The 13,119-nt window shown below is 39.4% G+C and overlaps 1 protein-coding gene across 1 annotated transcript in view; it reads right to left on the bottom strand.

Annotated features, from left to right (window-relative positions):
• si:dkey-11f4.7 (piezo-type mechanosensitive ion channel component 2) overlaps nt 1–8,736 on the bottom strand; it is a 30,157-nt gene extending 21,421 nt beyond the window's left edge. Inside the window, exons 1-13 of the mRNA XM_041052310.1 lie at nt 8,673–8,736; nt 6,672–6,767; nt 4,295–4,396; nt 4,076–4,121; nt 3,811–3,970; nt 3,502–3,715; nt 3,146–3,359; nt 2,648–2,822; nt 1,975–2,073; nt 1,735–1,776; nt 1,457–1,589; nt 1,120–1,271; nt 552–818 (exon numbers count right to left, since the gene is read on the bottom strand). Of these exons, the coding sequence (XP_040908244.1) occupies nt 552–818; nt 1,120–1,271; nt 1,457–1,589; nt 1,735–1,776; nt 1,975–2,073; nt 2,648–2,822; nt 3,146–3,359; nt 3,502–3,715; nt 3,811–3,970; nt 4,076–4,121; nt 4,295–4,396; nt 6,672–6,767; nt 8,673–8,736 (1,764 nt within the window). The remainder of the gene's footprint in view (nt 1–551; nt 819–1,119; nt 1,272–1,456; nt 1,590–1,734; nt 1,777–1,974; nt 2,074–2,647; nt 2,823–3,145; nt 3,360–3,501; nt 3,716–3,810; nt 3,971–4,075; nt 4,122–4,294; nt 4,397–6,671; nt 6,768–8,672) is intronic.
• Nucleotides 8,737–13,119: the final 4,383 nt, after the last annotated feature.

The raw sequence follows: 13,119 nt of genomic DNA, 5'->3' as shown, positions 1-13,119 counted from the left end.
CAGTTCATCATTAGTAATGACAAAACATGAAGTTTGCGTGCACAGTTCCATAGCCTGCCATAGTAAACGTAGTTAGGTTCTGCATAATATAAACCACTCTGAAAACAGTATTATGTGTTGAGAGCTGGTCAGTTTCTGTATAAACTAAGAACAAAACCTACAGTGCTTCCTGGCCCATCTGCTTTAAAGACTCTGAAAACCAACTTTCTTGATCAGCTTCTTACTTTGATCTGACACTTTGAACAACACTGGTTACTTCACATGGGGGATTTCTGTGTTTTGTTGTCCGTTGTGCAGAATGAGGGATGTTTCCATGCACTGACAGGCCTCTTCAGAGCAAACATTTAGACATAGTAGGAAAAACACAGGTGTTACTAATAACATTAATGATGGCTCTGCTATTTTCAGCTGTCCCAGAAAGCAAGTGAGACAGCATGAACAATACCAGGCCTCTGCAAGTGAAGCAGCTAAATGGATTTTAAACATCCTTAATCTAAGTATTTACACCTGTGTTGTTCATTTAAGTCGCCTGTGAACCCTCCTCGCCTCACCTTTGCTCCCAGGTGGACACAGGGCGCAGGGTGGTAGCTGTTCAGGTCGAAGTCCACAATCACAGCCGGGGGCAGACCAGGGTACAGCTCGGCCCGACTCAAGCGCAGCCCGCTCAGGAATCCCAGCACCACCAGGACGGTACCGTAGATGGCCAGGAACGGGGCAGACATCATGGCATATCGCCTCCGGTCTCGCATCATCCAGATTATACAGGACCACACCAGCAGGGCAAAAGTGAGCCAGTTGTTGTAGGTGATACTCCACACCTAGGGACAGGAACTAGGGTTATTCTTGGATTTTGTGCCTTAAAATAAAAGTCTGACTTTAACATTGATGTCTGTGATGTTTTCCAGATATTTAATGGGATATTTATTTAGTCAATGTGAACTATTAACTAAAGTTAAATTAGCCTAATGTTAACTGATAACCTGAACAGTGTTTTTTTGTCAGTGATGTGATTGTAACATTACTGAGTTGAGCTCTGTGATGACACAAGTTATAGTTGTTAGTAAACCTGCCACACAAACTCAAAACCTTCATAAATCAGTATCACTACATGCACTTTACCATCATGATGATAAGGGCGCTGACATAGCTGTGTTTTTGCACCAGCTGTCCAAAGATGACGAGACCACTCGGACCTGAGGGGGGAGGCAAGGTCTCCGTCTGACTCTGTGGGACCTCCTCACTCTTCTCTATTTCTTCCTCTCCTTCTGTCTCTACGATGAAGGAGAGACAAAGGAAAGTATTAAATAAAAGGATTTTGTAAACAGGTCAAACAGAATTAGACAGATTACAGTGAAAAAATCTAGTGGACAAACGTATGTATTGCTGAAGTTTCAGGACACTACACAGACATCTATGGTTGCTGAGATTATGTACGGAGAGATTTGAGTGCGATTACCATAAGACGGTGACTCTTTGCCTTCATACTGGGGTAGAGGGTAACAGTTTGTGTAACCTGCTCCTCCTAACAGAGATCGCACATCATTTCTATGGACGTCTTGCCAGGAACTGCTCGTCATTAAGATCATTGGCTGAGGAAAGAGCACATCTGCAAGTTTAGGTCTGACATGCATCTGATACCAAAAAAAAAACAGTGAGAAAGCTGCTAATAATTTTTAAATGAGTTCACACTATTCCAAAAAATTATGTCAGTATCTAAGCCATACAAAGGTTTACCTCATCAGGAAGATAGGTTTCATCATCTGTGCTGCTCAAAAGCTGAAAAACAGATTTTTTTTTTTATTTTGATTTGTTTTTAAACCAGCAGTAAAACTTGACGTTTGCTATTATTATTGCTTGGATGAAATAACAATCACCAACAAGCAACCAGTACAATCAGAGCTAAACACATAAACAAAGTTCCTGTCACCCAATGATATAATTAAGGATAAAAATGTCCCAATGTTTGTAGCTTACCTCTTGCTTATCTCCTGAGATGTAGATGACCCTGGAGAAGCTTGGAGGAGCGTCTGGACTTTCTACTGGACTCTCAAATTCCTCAGCATCAGCAGTATCCTAAGAAGCACAGTAGCCATGAAACGCCCGTCATATAAGTTCAATCCATCTGAATACCGTGTGGAGTTCATAAGATTGCATGCATGTGCTTAAAATATAGCACAAACATATACACTCAGAGAAAGACATGTGTCATGGGGGGGGGCAGTGATCATGGTGTTAACAGGAGTAACTGTATTTTTGTGGGAATACTGATTTTGGTAGTAGTAGTAACAATAGCAGCTGCAGTAGTAGAGGACACTTTGGCAGTAGTACTTGTGGAACTTGTAACAGTATTATTTAGGACTATCAACAATGCCAGTATTACCAAGGACACTTGTCCTTAGTGTGTCCTTGGTAAGTATCCTCTGTCCCCTGGGAAGAAGAGCTTTTTGTATTTATTGTGTAACCTCCACCCACACAAGGGTAAAATATCTCTTGAAATTAAATTCTGTCTCACTGATGGTAACCAAGCAGTGGAAGTGAAGTTGTAGTTTCATGGTACAGTAGTAGAGTGGCACCAGTAGGAGTTGTGTTTGCACAGAAGTAGAACAAGTTATGGCAACACTTGTAGCAATACACACATTTTTCAAACCAAACAAACCTCCTCTGTGATGTGGACCCATTTGTGCAGCAGGGCCACCAGGGTGTAGTACAGCAGCAGCAGAACCAAAGGGTTGATGAAGTCAGGCCAGCTGACATGTGGGTGCAGACCAAGACTGTGCCGGTCTGAAGAGTTGGTTCTGATCACACCTGTCATACCAAACACTCTGGGTGGGGGGATGGAAGAGTGTGGGATGAAGATGGAAAGGGAGGATGTAAGGACAGAGTGTGGGAGAGAGAGTTGAAGAGTGAAGAGAGAAACAAGAATGAATATGACCTTGTATGCAGTTCAGTACTGAGAGTGTAAAAGAGATAAATCAACTTGAAAATCTTTTTCTCCTGTCAAAAAACATGTGCCTTTTCTTAGTTTCACACCATATATGACATAAATCCAGAACAAATTAAAGCATTTTTCAGTTTTCAAAAGGTGCTAGTCAAAGACTATATTTAGTGTTTTTAATGTAATCCTACTTTATAATCACTTCTCTACCTGGCATAGACATCGTCTGGTGGGACAAGCTGCTGGGACAGAGGCAGCTGGTAGACGTACAGAGCCAGCAGGTGTCCCCCGCTGAATATGGCCATCATCACACACAGGGAGCTGAAGAGGAGCAGGCTGATGGAGCGGCTGAACACCCACCACCATACTAGCCCAAGAAACACCCCAAAATACACACCGGAGGTGATGGAGGGCAACGTGATACCTGTACACGCACACACACACACACACACACACACACAACACAGTGTGACAAGGCAAGAGGGGTGAAAAAGTGAAATAGACAAAATACATGGACGTTGTGAAACTATGATACACCTGCATGCACACCAGCTGCTGTAGTGTACCTGCCAGCCCCAGCAGTAAGGTCACTACCACTTTCCCTGCAGTGTTCATGATTGCTGACAACAGCACCCTCAGTCCAGCTGCAAACATGATCAGCTTCTGGACAAACTGGGGCGGACCCGTCTGAACCGGCACCGTAGTCTCATCTGAGCTATCAAAGGACGAGCCCTCTGTGTCACTTCCTCCCTCAGACTCAGATTCAGAGGTCTCCAATTCCTGCCAGATGCATTAAAATAATCAGACTGATATCACTGTAGGTTTCTTTATGATAGGCTAATCTTATCGTAACTGATGAGTGTGCCCGTGTTTACCTCACGGTCAGACGGGGGTATTCCGTTTTCATGGAGACTGACTTGGGGTACAGGCCGCAGAAGGTTTTTACAAAGCCTCAGCACGAAAAGGGAAGAAAAGACAAGGCCTAGGTCTGGGGCCAGGAGACGCACAATGTTTCCTGGATCTACCGAGCTGAATCTGAAAAGACACAAGCATTACCATAGGTTTGATCCTCTCTGATCTCCATTCATACCATTCATGTGTATTCTCCATTCATATTTTCCTTGAAATGAGCACCCATACCTTACAATGCCCACATGGTAGAGGCAATCTTCCCAGTAGCCGCTAACTGTTGAAAAAAATATATCGTCATTAAGTTGAGGACAAAGCAATTTCTTTAGTTTATAAAAGTTTTACATTTATGACAACAGTAATTTGATGCAGTATTTCTAGTTGTCTTCAAAGTCTGACATTTTATTTTACCAAACACTCTCTTATTAAGTGTCACAAGTTTGTTTTTACCATGTGGAGGGATGTAGGCAAAGGGGATCTGCATGAAGCACTGCAGGCTGAGGAAGATCAAACTAGTATAGATGATAAGCCGCAGGAACTGTCCCGTTTTACCTAAAGAGAGCAGCAAACAGTGACGGAAAGCAGGAGGAAACAAAAGTGAAAGTGAACCAATAAATTTCAAAGTCAGTCACTTTTTACTGATCAATAAGCCAGTGGGTTGTAGTTATGTGGCTGGAGTATTTAAGCTGAAGGACCAAAGTCAGTCATTGCGGGTTCTCAAATATAAAGTGCTACCGCACACACCACTATGTTTCAAATAATGGCAGCCACTGATTGTTAGCTGAATGTTGAAGCCAGTGCAGAGGTGCTTTGAGGTGCAGCTCTAATAGCTCTTCTAGGGGACACTGAAGCCAGATGAAGCTTGGTATTTGCATTGAAACAATGGACATTTATAATACAATATAATATAATAATACAAATTTTGTGGATTTATTCTTAAATCTTCATTTAAAGTTAAGATCTCAACAGCCAATTTCACTACCTTGAACATGTAGCTTTAGTTAAGTGGTTACTGCCTCAGCCCTCTGTGGATTTTACTATTGCTCCTGTAAAGAGGGTGCAGGGAAACCAGGCACCTATTGCACCAGCTGTTCAACCTTAGCTCAGTTATCACATTAAGGGTTTGCTCAATGGAAATTTACTCCATTTACTCCTCACAAAATTATGGGTTGCACGACATAAACTACTTCTTACAGATGAGCTATTATTAAGTATCTACACACAGTAATTGGCAGGTGCATTTGTTTCATAACTGACTGAACCAGCTGACAAAACTAACATGCTAATATCTCACTTATTTAGAGTGAAGACTGTACAGTAAGAGGTATTCTTTATCGTTGACGTCTCAAACATGAGGCTTCATCAAAAGGCTATTTAACAATGATTCCCAGACATCATAAATTCCACTAACTGTGTACTGTAACTCTCCAAGTTTGTGTATACATATAAATAACACAAGGTAATACCAACATTTATGAAGGATATTTCATTCAGGTTTAACATGTTGTGTCTGAGCAGAGGTGAAAACTCAATAAAAATATATTTTTTTTCAGTATCATATATTAATTAGATCTCATTAAAGAGAATAATTGAGTGCTGAAAATGTAATGCGATGAATTTGACCGTTTTCAAATAAATGCACTGGTTTATGATCTCAGTATACAGTTTGACACATGTAATAAAAAGAATGGAGATACAAAAGCATTAACAGCTGATGTGCCTCAACATTAGCTGAGGCAGCAAATGTGCTATTGATGTCCAGGATTTTTTACTAAAAGCTTTGTTTCACTTAAACCTCTCTGCTTCCCAATAAGAGAGTTACACAATATGCATACATAGACACTCAAGCATATATACATACACACACACAAGTATAGGTGGATGCACAAAAGACCATGAAGAAAATGCGCGCACACACACACATACACAGGATGTACACACACTTGACCACTTAGTCCAAAGAGGGCGGGCTCATATTAGGGAGATGAAGATCTGTGAAGCTTTCAAAGACAGGCTGAATAGCAAACAGTTTTTAGCTGGAGGCATGGAAGGCAAAAAAAAAAAAAATGCTGTCAAAATGCTGACACCACATCTTTTAATTCCTCACTGTAACTACCAGACTATGTATAATTGATTTGACCAGTCCAACCACATCCCCTTTACAAAGTACTTTGAGGGAGGGGTGAAGAGACTTTAATTCATCAGAATGGAGCCATCAATATAGAGAAGGCAAACGCACACACACTAGGTGCACATATGCTTAGTGCTTTATCTCCAGTCCCTCTTAATTTCAGTTCACATTAAACTTTATCAGATTTTCATCCTTTTTCTCACTTCAGAAGGTAATAAACAGGGAGTACAATGACATACATGGAACGCATGTGGCGTTTTGTGCTGATGTGTTTATTGTACAGGGTGTTTATACATGTAAGCAAATATGTGAATACATGCATGTAACTTTCACCCATAAGTTGCAAACTTTAGTGTGTGATAATAGAAAACACATACAAAGACGTAGAACATCAGACTAATAACTACTGAAATCATTTGCTGGACCTTAATATTGCTCAGGCACAACTTGCAAAAGAGTTTTAGTCAAACTGAGTTATCAGCTTATTATGTTAGAATTAGTTTTTATGGACACATTTACTAAATTTACAGGGAAGAACATAAATGAATTTCAAGCACATTAAGCTGTAGACATTTGTAACCCTGTAATCAGCAAATCACCATTTTGCTGATTACAGGGCAATCAATTTGGAAACTGGGTCAAACCAAAAAAAGTTTCATTAATCATTAATATGATGATCTTTGGAGAACCTCTCACCTTTCATGGTGACCAGGCTGGGGTTCGGCAGCAGTGGTAAGGTGAGCAGAAACAGGAAATACACCACTGACAGGCCATTGTAGCGGAACGAGGAAGCTGAGGGGCAGAGGAAAGAATATACACAATTCATCTGAGAGAAATGTTTTAATGAACTCAGCTGTCCTTAGACATGTCTGTGAAATCGTTTGAACACCTTTTATTTTTGCATTCTCTTTTATATCACAAAGAGGTCACAAAAACAAAAAATGAACCAAAGAAAAGCGAAAAAAAAAAAAAAAAAACCCAACAACAATCATTGAAGTAAAAAAATAATTGACTCTCTACACCAGTTTTTGTGTGTGGTGGAGTCACCAGGCTGGGATACCCTTTGTTCCTTGTTTTCCCAGCGAAATCTCTGGATACCTTCTCTTCTCTCTACTTTTAGTGTGCCAAACAATGCTCTGCGTCCAGTTTTCCCTCTGTAACATACTTAGACCAGCCAAAAAACATGGAATAGAGAAAACTGTGCTAATAGTGAAATTTCAAGTTGCTTTGATTTGACATGCTTTTGAAAGCTACATAAGTCCTCCACACTGTTATTTTGTATTGTATTGTATTGTATTGTATTGTATTGTATTTCATGCAAGTCACCAGGTTGACTGAAAGAAAATCATTACCAACAAGGGAAATGTGATATTTAAATAACCACATCATCCCAGTTTTTTTGTGTAAATTTAGTATCAGAGCTTAAAGTATTTTGATGGAAATATTGAAATCCACAACATTTTTAATCACTGAAAGCTTAAATCCAATGGAAAATTCTAGATATGTTTGTCTAATTGTTAAATATTTAATATTTTCTGCATAATTCATCCTGTCTTTTTTTAATTTTAAAAACGTAAAGATGTTGACTAGAATATTAATTTATGCTCATACTGTTAATATGGTGAATAAGAAAAGGGAGAGAAAAGGGAAACATTTATAATTTAATTACATCAACATCATTAGCAGCAACCTGTAACATGCCCAAGGGTCTGAAAACATTTATTCAAATTCAAATTTGAATAAAATAAAATAAAATTCACTTTGACATCATGTAGAGATTAAGTGTCAAATTAAGCGTTTTGCAACACACAGTGCCACAATGGCACAACCACAAATCTCACATAATGTCTAAGCCAACAGCTCAACAGTAGATTTCACTATTCAATTATGGTAAATACAGAAATACTGTTTAGGCAAATCCTCTGCAGTCAGCGTGGTCTGTCTCAGTCAGAACATGCTGCTTCTTGCAAAATGCTCGCTCACTAGCAACACTCAGGACTCATGTATGAGAAAATATGAATGTACATAAAACCTAACTAATCTATGAGACTGAATTGCTGTTCAGCAAAAGGCCAGCTGTCTGCGACATTAAGCACACATGTACTGGTTTCCACTAACGGGAGGAATTATAACCTATATGGTAACATAAACTTAATGCTGATTCCATACATGGATAAATGCCACCGCAGAAAGCAATTTGTGGTAAAAGAATTAAAGACCAGTTGGTCGACAGAAGAGGTGGTAAGAGTGAGATGTATAAAAGGTCTACAGCACAGCTTTTAGACCACAGCTTCTGTCTATTCAAAACAAAAAATATGTTTTAATATCAGACATTTTCTCAAGTGTTTGAGATGGAATAGAGACAGACCAACGAGTCTGCTACTAGACAAAGAGGTAGTACACGCACACGTTTTCATTATCCCGAGCACTTTAGCAGTATTTAAAACACTTAATTATACTGTACACAAACGTCCAATGCAAATTATTAGAATTAGTAGGATTTTTCCATGTGTCATGCGCCACCTAAAGATTAGTCTTACTCTGATCTGAACGCTGGCATAATAAGATCTGAAACAGCCGCAGAAATGCCATTTGTAGATTGAAACTAAATATAAGCTAACCTCTTTCCACATCAGAAAAAGTCATTCTTGTCAGCATACAATGCCTTATGAACAAAATAACCAGACATCAACTCACCAGCCAGCAGGAGCAGTGGTAATAGTAAGTTATAGACCATCCCAACCACGAGGTCCCCTGCCATGTCTCCTTCTCTGTGTCAGAGACACCCACACAGCTCCTTCAGATACTAACACCCTCCAGATGTCCACACAAAAAGTCAAATGTCTTAGCAGTGTGGAGGGAAACTCCAACCTGCTCACACATGTCTCTGAAGAAAATAGATGTAGCCTCGGTCAAAGCATCCTCGAATACAGCCACAAAAAATTCAGGAAATACTCTTTGGGTCCAGCACACTCAGACTATAACAGGACAGATGTAATATGTCGTTTTAGTCTCAGGCAGCAGTGTGAAGAAAATTCAAGGCGAGAGAGTGAAGAATTCTGATTTAAAAGTGTGTGAAGACGATGACTCCCTCTGCTCTTTGCTTGTGTCTCTGTCACACCCTCCTTTTCCCTCCCTCACCTCTCTCTCTCTCTCTTTCTGTCTCTGCCTCTCTCCCAGACAATAATGGGCTGTAACCCAACATCTCCCTTACTATGCTCATATTGAGCCTAATCTCACACAGGAGAATATCCACTATCATTATATGACTGAAAAACATGCTTCCACTAATACATAAAACCAGACAAACAAACAGCAACAACTGAGAGACGCAATATTATGATGGCTTTGACTGTGATTGTGCTAAAAAAGTCCTTTTTTGAAAGTTGTGTATGTTTCTGCATGTGCTCACAGGCATTTTTGCCTTCATTCACGTGTGATCTTGAAACTGCAGTCTGAATTCTTTATATCTGAAACCCAGACAGATCCTCACACAGGACTGTGTTTGTTTCCTTACAGCCGCGTCAGGCTTGTTCATCACATTTGTGCTGTGGGGTGAAGGGAAGTGTATCTAATATTCATGGCTGTGAGGCCATTAAGACTACAGAGGAATGATCAATGCAAGGACTGCAAAAACATTAACTTTATTCCAAGATATAGGAGAAAATATTTTTGAAAAACCCAGTCTAATGTTTTTGTGTGTCAAATGACATTTTTGGGCAACGTCAACTAACTAACTATTAGAGGAGAGAGTTGGGGAAATCAGTTAATTACTGTTTTATTACCAGCGTGAGACATTTGAACAAGAGTGTGTTAGGTTAATTAACAGCTGTTTCAAACAGAGAATTAAAGCACAGGATGCTGTAAAGTCATTTCAATTTTAAGATAAGGAACTGATGATTATACTGTGTTGTAGTCTCCAGTGTTGCTGTAATTAACAGAATTTGGAGCAACAGAGCAATAAAACACAAGAAAGACTTGCCACTGCTTAAGAAACCAGAAATCGCTCATGTCATCAAAATGAAATAAGACAACAGATTGTCTGTCTTGGTTTGTATTGTCGTTAAAAATCTACAGACTGTTTTGAAAGTGAGCTGAGCTCCACAGTATTAATTCAGTTCAGTTTTGCAGATGCAGTACATACTCCTTAGCTTTAATACAACACACTTAGTAAATTTCAGTTTTAGAAAACATGAAAATCCATCTTGTTTTTGAATTCAGACTCATTCAGAGACCTCAGTGTTTTAGTAGAGTGTTGTTATCATCATCACGTTATCATATAAGGTTGTCACATGAAGTAATTACTCTGCAGAACTAACACTTGGTACTACTGCAGTGGTTCATTGATTAATGGATCAGTCGATCAACAGAAAAATAGTTAACAACTATGTGATAATTGATTAATTGGTTTTACGTGATTTCCTGCTTGTTATTTATGAAGATTTGCTGCTTTTCCTAAGTCTTATATGACAGTAAATTGAATATATTTATATACTTGAGTGTTCACCAGGCGAAACAAGCAATTTTATTATATCACTTTAAGGATGTGTTGATGGGCATTTTTCACTATATTCTAACAATTTACAGACATAGTAACTGATGCTGTAAATTGTCATTAGGTGAAATCCTCCTTGCAGCTGCTGTGTTTAACAACAAGCTGTTTTGTGAACAGAATGGTGTTGAAAAGAAGCGATGCACAACATTTGGGAAACCAGATAAGAAGAAAGGAGCTTCACTTGTTTTCCTCTTAACAGTTTTACAAAATGCTCAGAATATACCATCTGAATGTCTAACTTATTAATCTCTATTTAATCATCACAACGCTGCAAGTAATCCAGAATGTCCTAACCTTGTTAACCAAGGCTAAACTAAACTAATAAATCCCTTTGTCTGTAGATTATTACAGATGATGCTCCTCTGTGGGCAGATAAACCCCTTGACTCAATGACAGGGGAAAAAAACATACTCAATTACCCCTCAGCAGCAGATCTAAATTGATTATGATGAGAATGAGTGCTGAGTAGGCAGCTAACATTTCATGACAGTGCAGTTAAAAAGAGCTGTGAGCGGACGTGCTGTAAAAGGGTCCTGTGTGGAGATGTAGGTGGAGAAAGTGTGTGTGTGTGCGTGTGTGTGTGTGTGTGTGTGTGTGTGTGTGTGTGCCTATTTATGAGACCAAGCATAGAAAAAAAAGTAGGAAATCTATCTGGGAAGTTTTCACTTGTCTCAGGCTTTTGATGAAAGGTTTGGTTTAGTTTTAAGGTAAGACGTAGGTTCGGGTGTAGGTCTGAGTTAATGAAAGCTGCTTGATAATTTATGCACAGCGTCTGTGCTAAAGTAAGTGTGGAAGTATGTACCGCTATTGTTTGAGGAAAAGTGGCTAACTGGCACGACAACACGTTAATGGGAAATTCCTAAAGAAAAAAATTTAATGCCCTGGTTCTGATAAATACAGGAACAGTCTCACATCAGTTCCGCCAACGTTTACATATCGTATGGTCATTTGCCAGCCTCATCACCTTGTGCCCAGTTTGGACACAACGTCTGTAAACTGCTCCTGATACACACTGACAGTATGCAAATGGTAGTGTGTTCTGTATTAATATGCAAACTGAGTAGGTGAAATGTTGAGAATGTAAAGGACACAAAAGAAACAGTGTTGGTGTCAGAGTTTAGACATTTCAGTTCAAATGTTTTGTTTCAGTGTGTCATGATAAAGTGTATGTTTAACAAAACAAACAGCTAAATAGGAAGCAACAAAGTTCCGCAGTTGGGTACTGAAATTTGCATAGTGTGTCGAATGTACTAACAATACAGCCCGGAGACTGTGTCTATAAACACACTGACATGGGTAATGTTTACAAAACAAGCACAGACATGGTGTAAAGGAATGTTGATGGGCAGACAATTAACAGCAGATTGTGATTTAAAGCTTGAGGTCATGACTTAGCTTCAGGTTTGATATTAAGCTTCGGTTTTAAGGAGTTAGGCAGCTCAGTGAGGCTGCTCCTCAGAGATTTTGACTGATTTAGCTTCATGGTCTGTAGAGCACCAGGTCAGCACAACACTGACGACTAAAGCCCACCACAAAACCCAGAGGACAAGCAGGGGGGATTCAAATACAGAGCTTAGCACAGCTTTTAGTCCCCTCACAGATGCATTTCACTTTTAATGTTACTGAGACAAACCATGCTAATGGTGGTCTGAGATGGTCTGTCCCTCTGTGCTTAACTAGCTTATGTACAGTGGAGTCTGTAGGTTCAGACACAGGATCCAGGATTTTTAAACTACATTTGCCTCAGCAAACAGATGTGTCTGCAAATGATAACTGTTTTTTTGTTTGTTTTAACATGAAATTACAACATAGTGTTAAAATACTTTTTAACATTTTTAGTTTTACAGTCCATAATAAACACCTATTTAAATTCTGACATGTTTGTCAGAGTCAGGAATGACTTCATTCAAACATAAAGTAGTACTGCTGCACAATGTTAACTGTTAACTTTAAAGACCACCAAGAACACTGACGAGTATTTAGACAAAAACTTTAGCAGGCAGCCAGTTTTGCTTTGCAGAATCATTTCAGAAAATACACATTAATCAAAGATTTCTTTTTATATATTCTGAAATGCTGCTGAATTAGGCAGTTACAACTTGGCAGCTAACAAATTAACCCTGACCCTGCAGCTCAGAGTTAAAAGACTGCTACCACCTAGTGTTTAACAGACCTAACAGCAGTGTAGGTGATGGTCTGCTCCTGTAACCATTATAAATATTTTTATTCAATTGCATAAATAATCAGAAAAAGCTGTATGGCTTCATTTAAAATGTTTCATTTAAAATAATTACAATCCAATTATGCGACATAAAACGTGTCGTATGTAATTATGGTACTTCAAGTACATTTGCTGCTAATACTTCCAGTAATTTAAATGCAGGACCTTTACTTTTAATAGAGTATTACACGGTTGTACGTTTACCTAAGCAACACATCTGCGTACCTTCTCCCACCACTGGCTGTGCAGAAAGCTGTGGGAGCCCCTGGCCCGGCTGCTGTGCATGACTCCCACCCTCCAGACCGTGCGCGGTGGTTTTCTTTGAAGAGGGCGCCGTTTTCTCCGCAGAGCCGCTGACGCCGCCCCGC

The sequence above is a fragment of the Toxotes jaculatrix genome, chromosome 2, assembly GCF_017976425.1.
Source record: "Toxotes jaculatrix isolate fToxJac2 chromosome 2, fToxJac2.pri, whole genome shotgun sequence".
NCBI classification, from domain to species: Eukaryota; Metazoa; Chordata; class Actinopteri; family Toxotidae; genus Toxotes; species Toxotes jaculatrix.
Note: the sequence above shows the minus strand (reverse complement) of the source record. Positions and strands in the feature narration are given on the sequence as shown.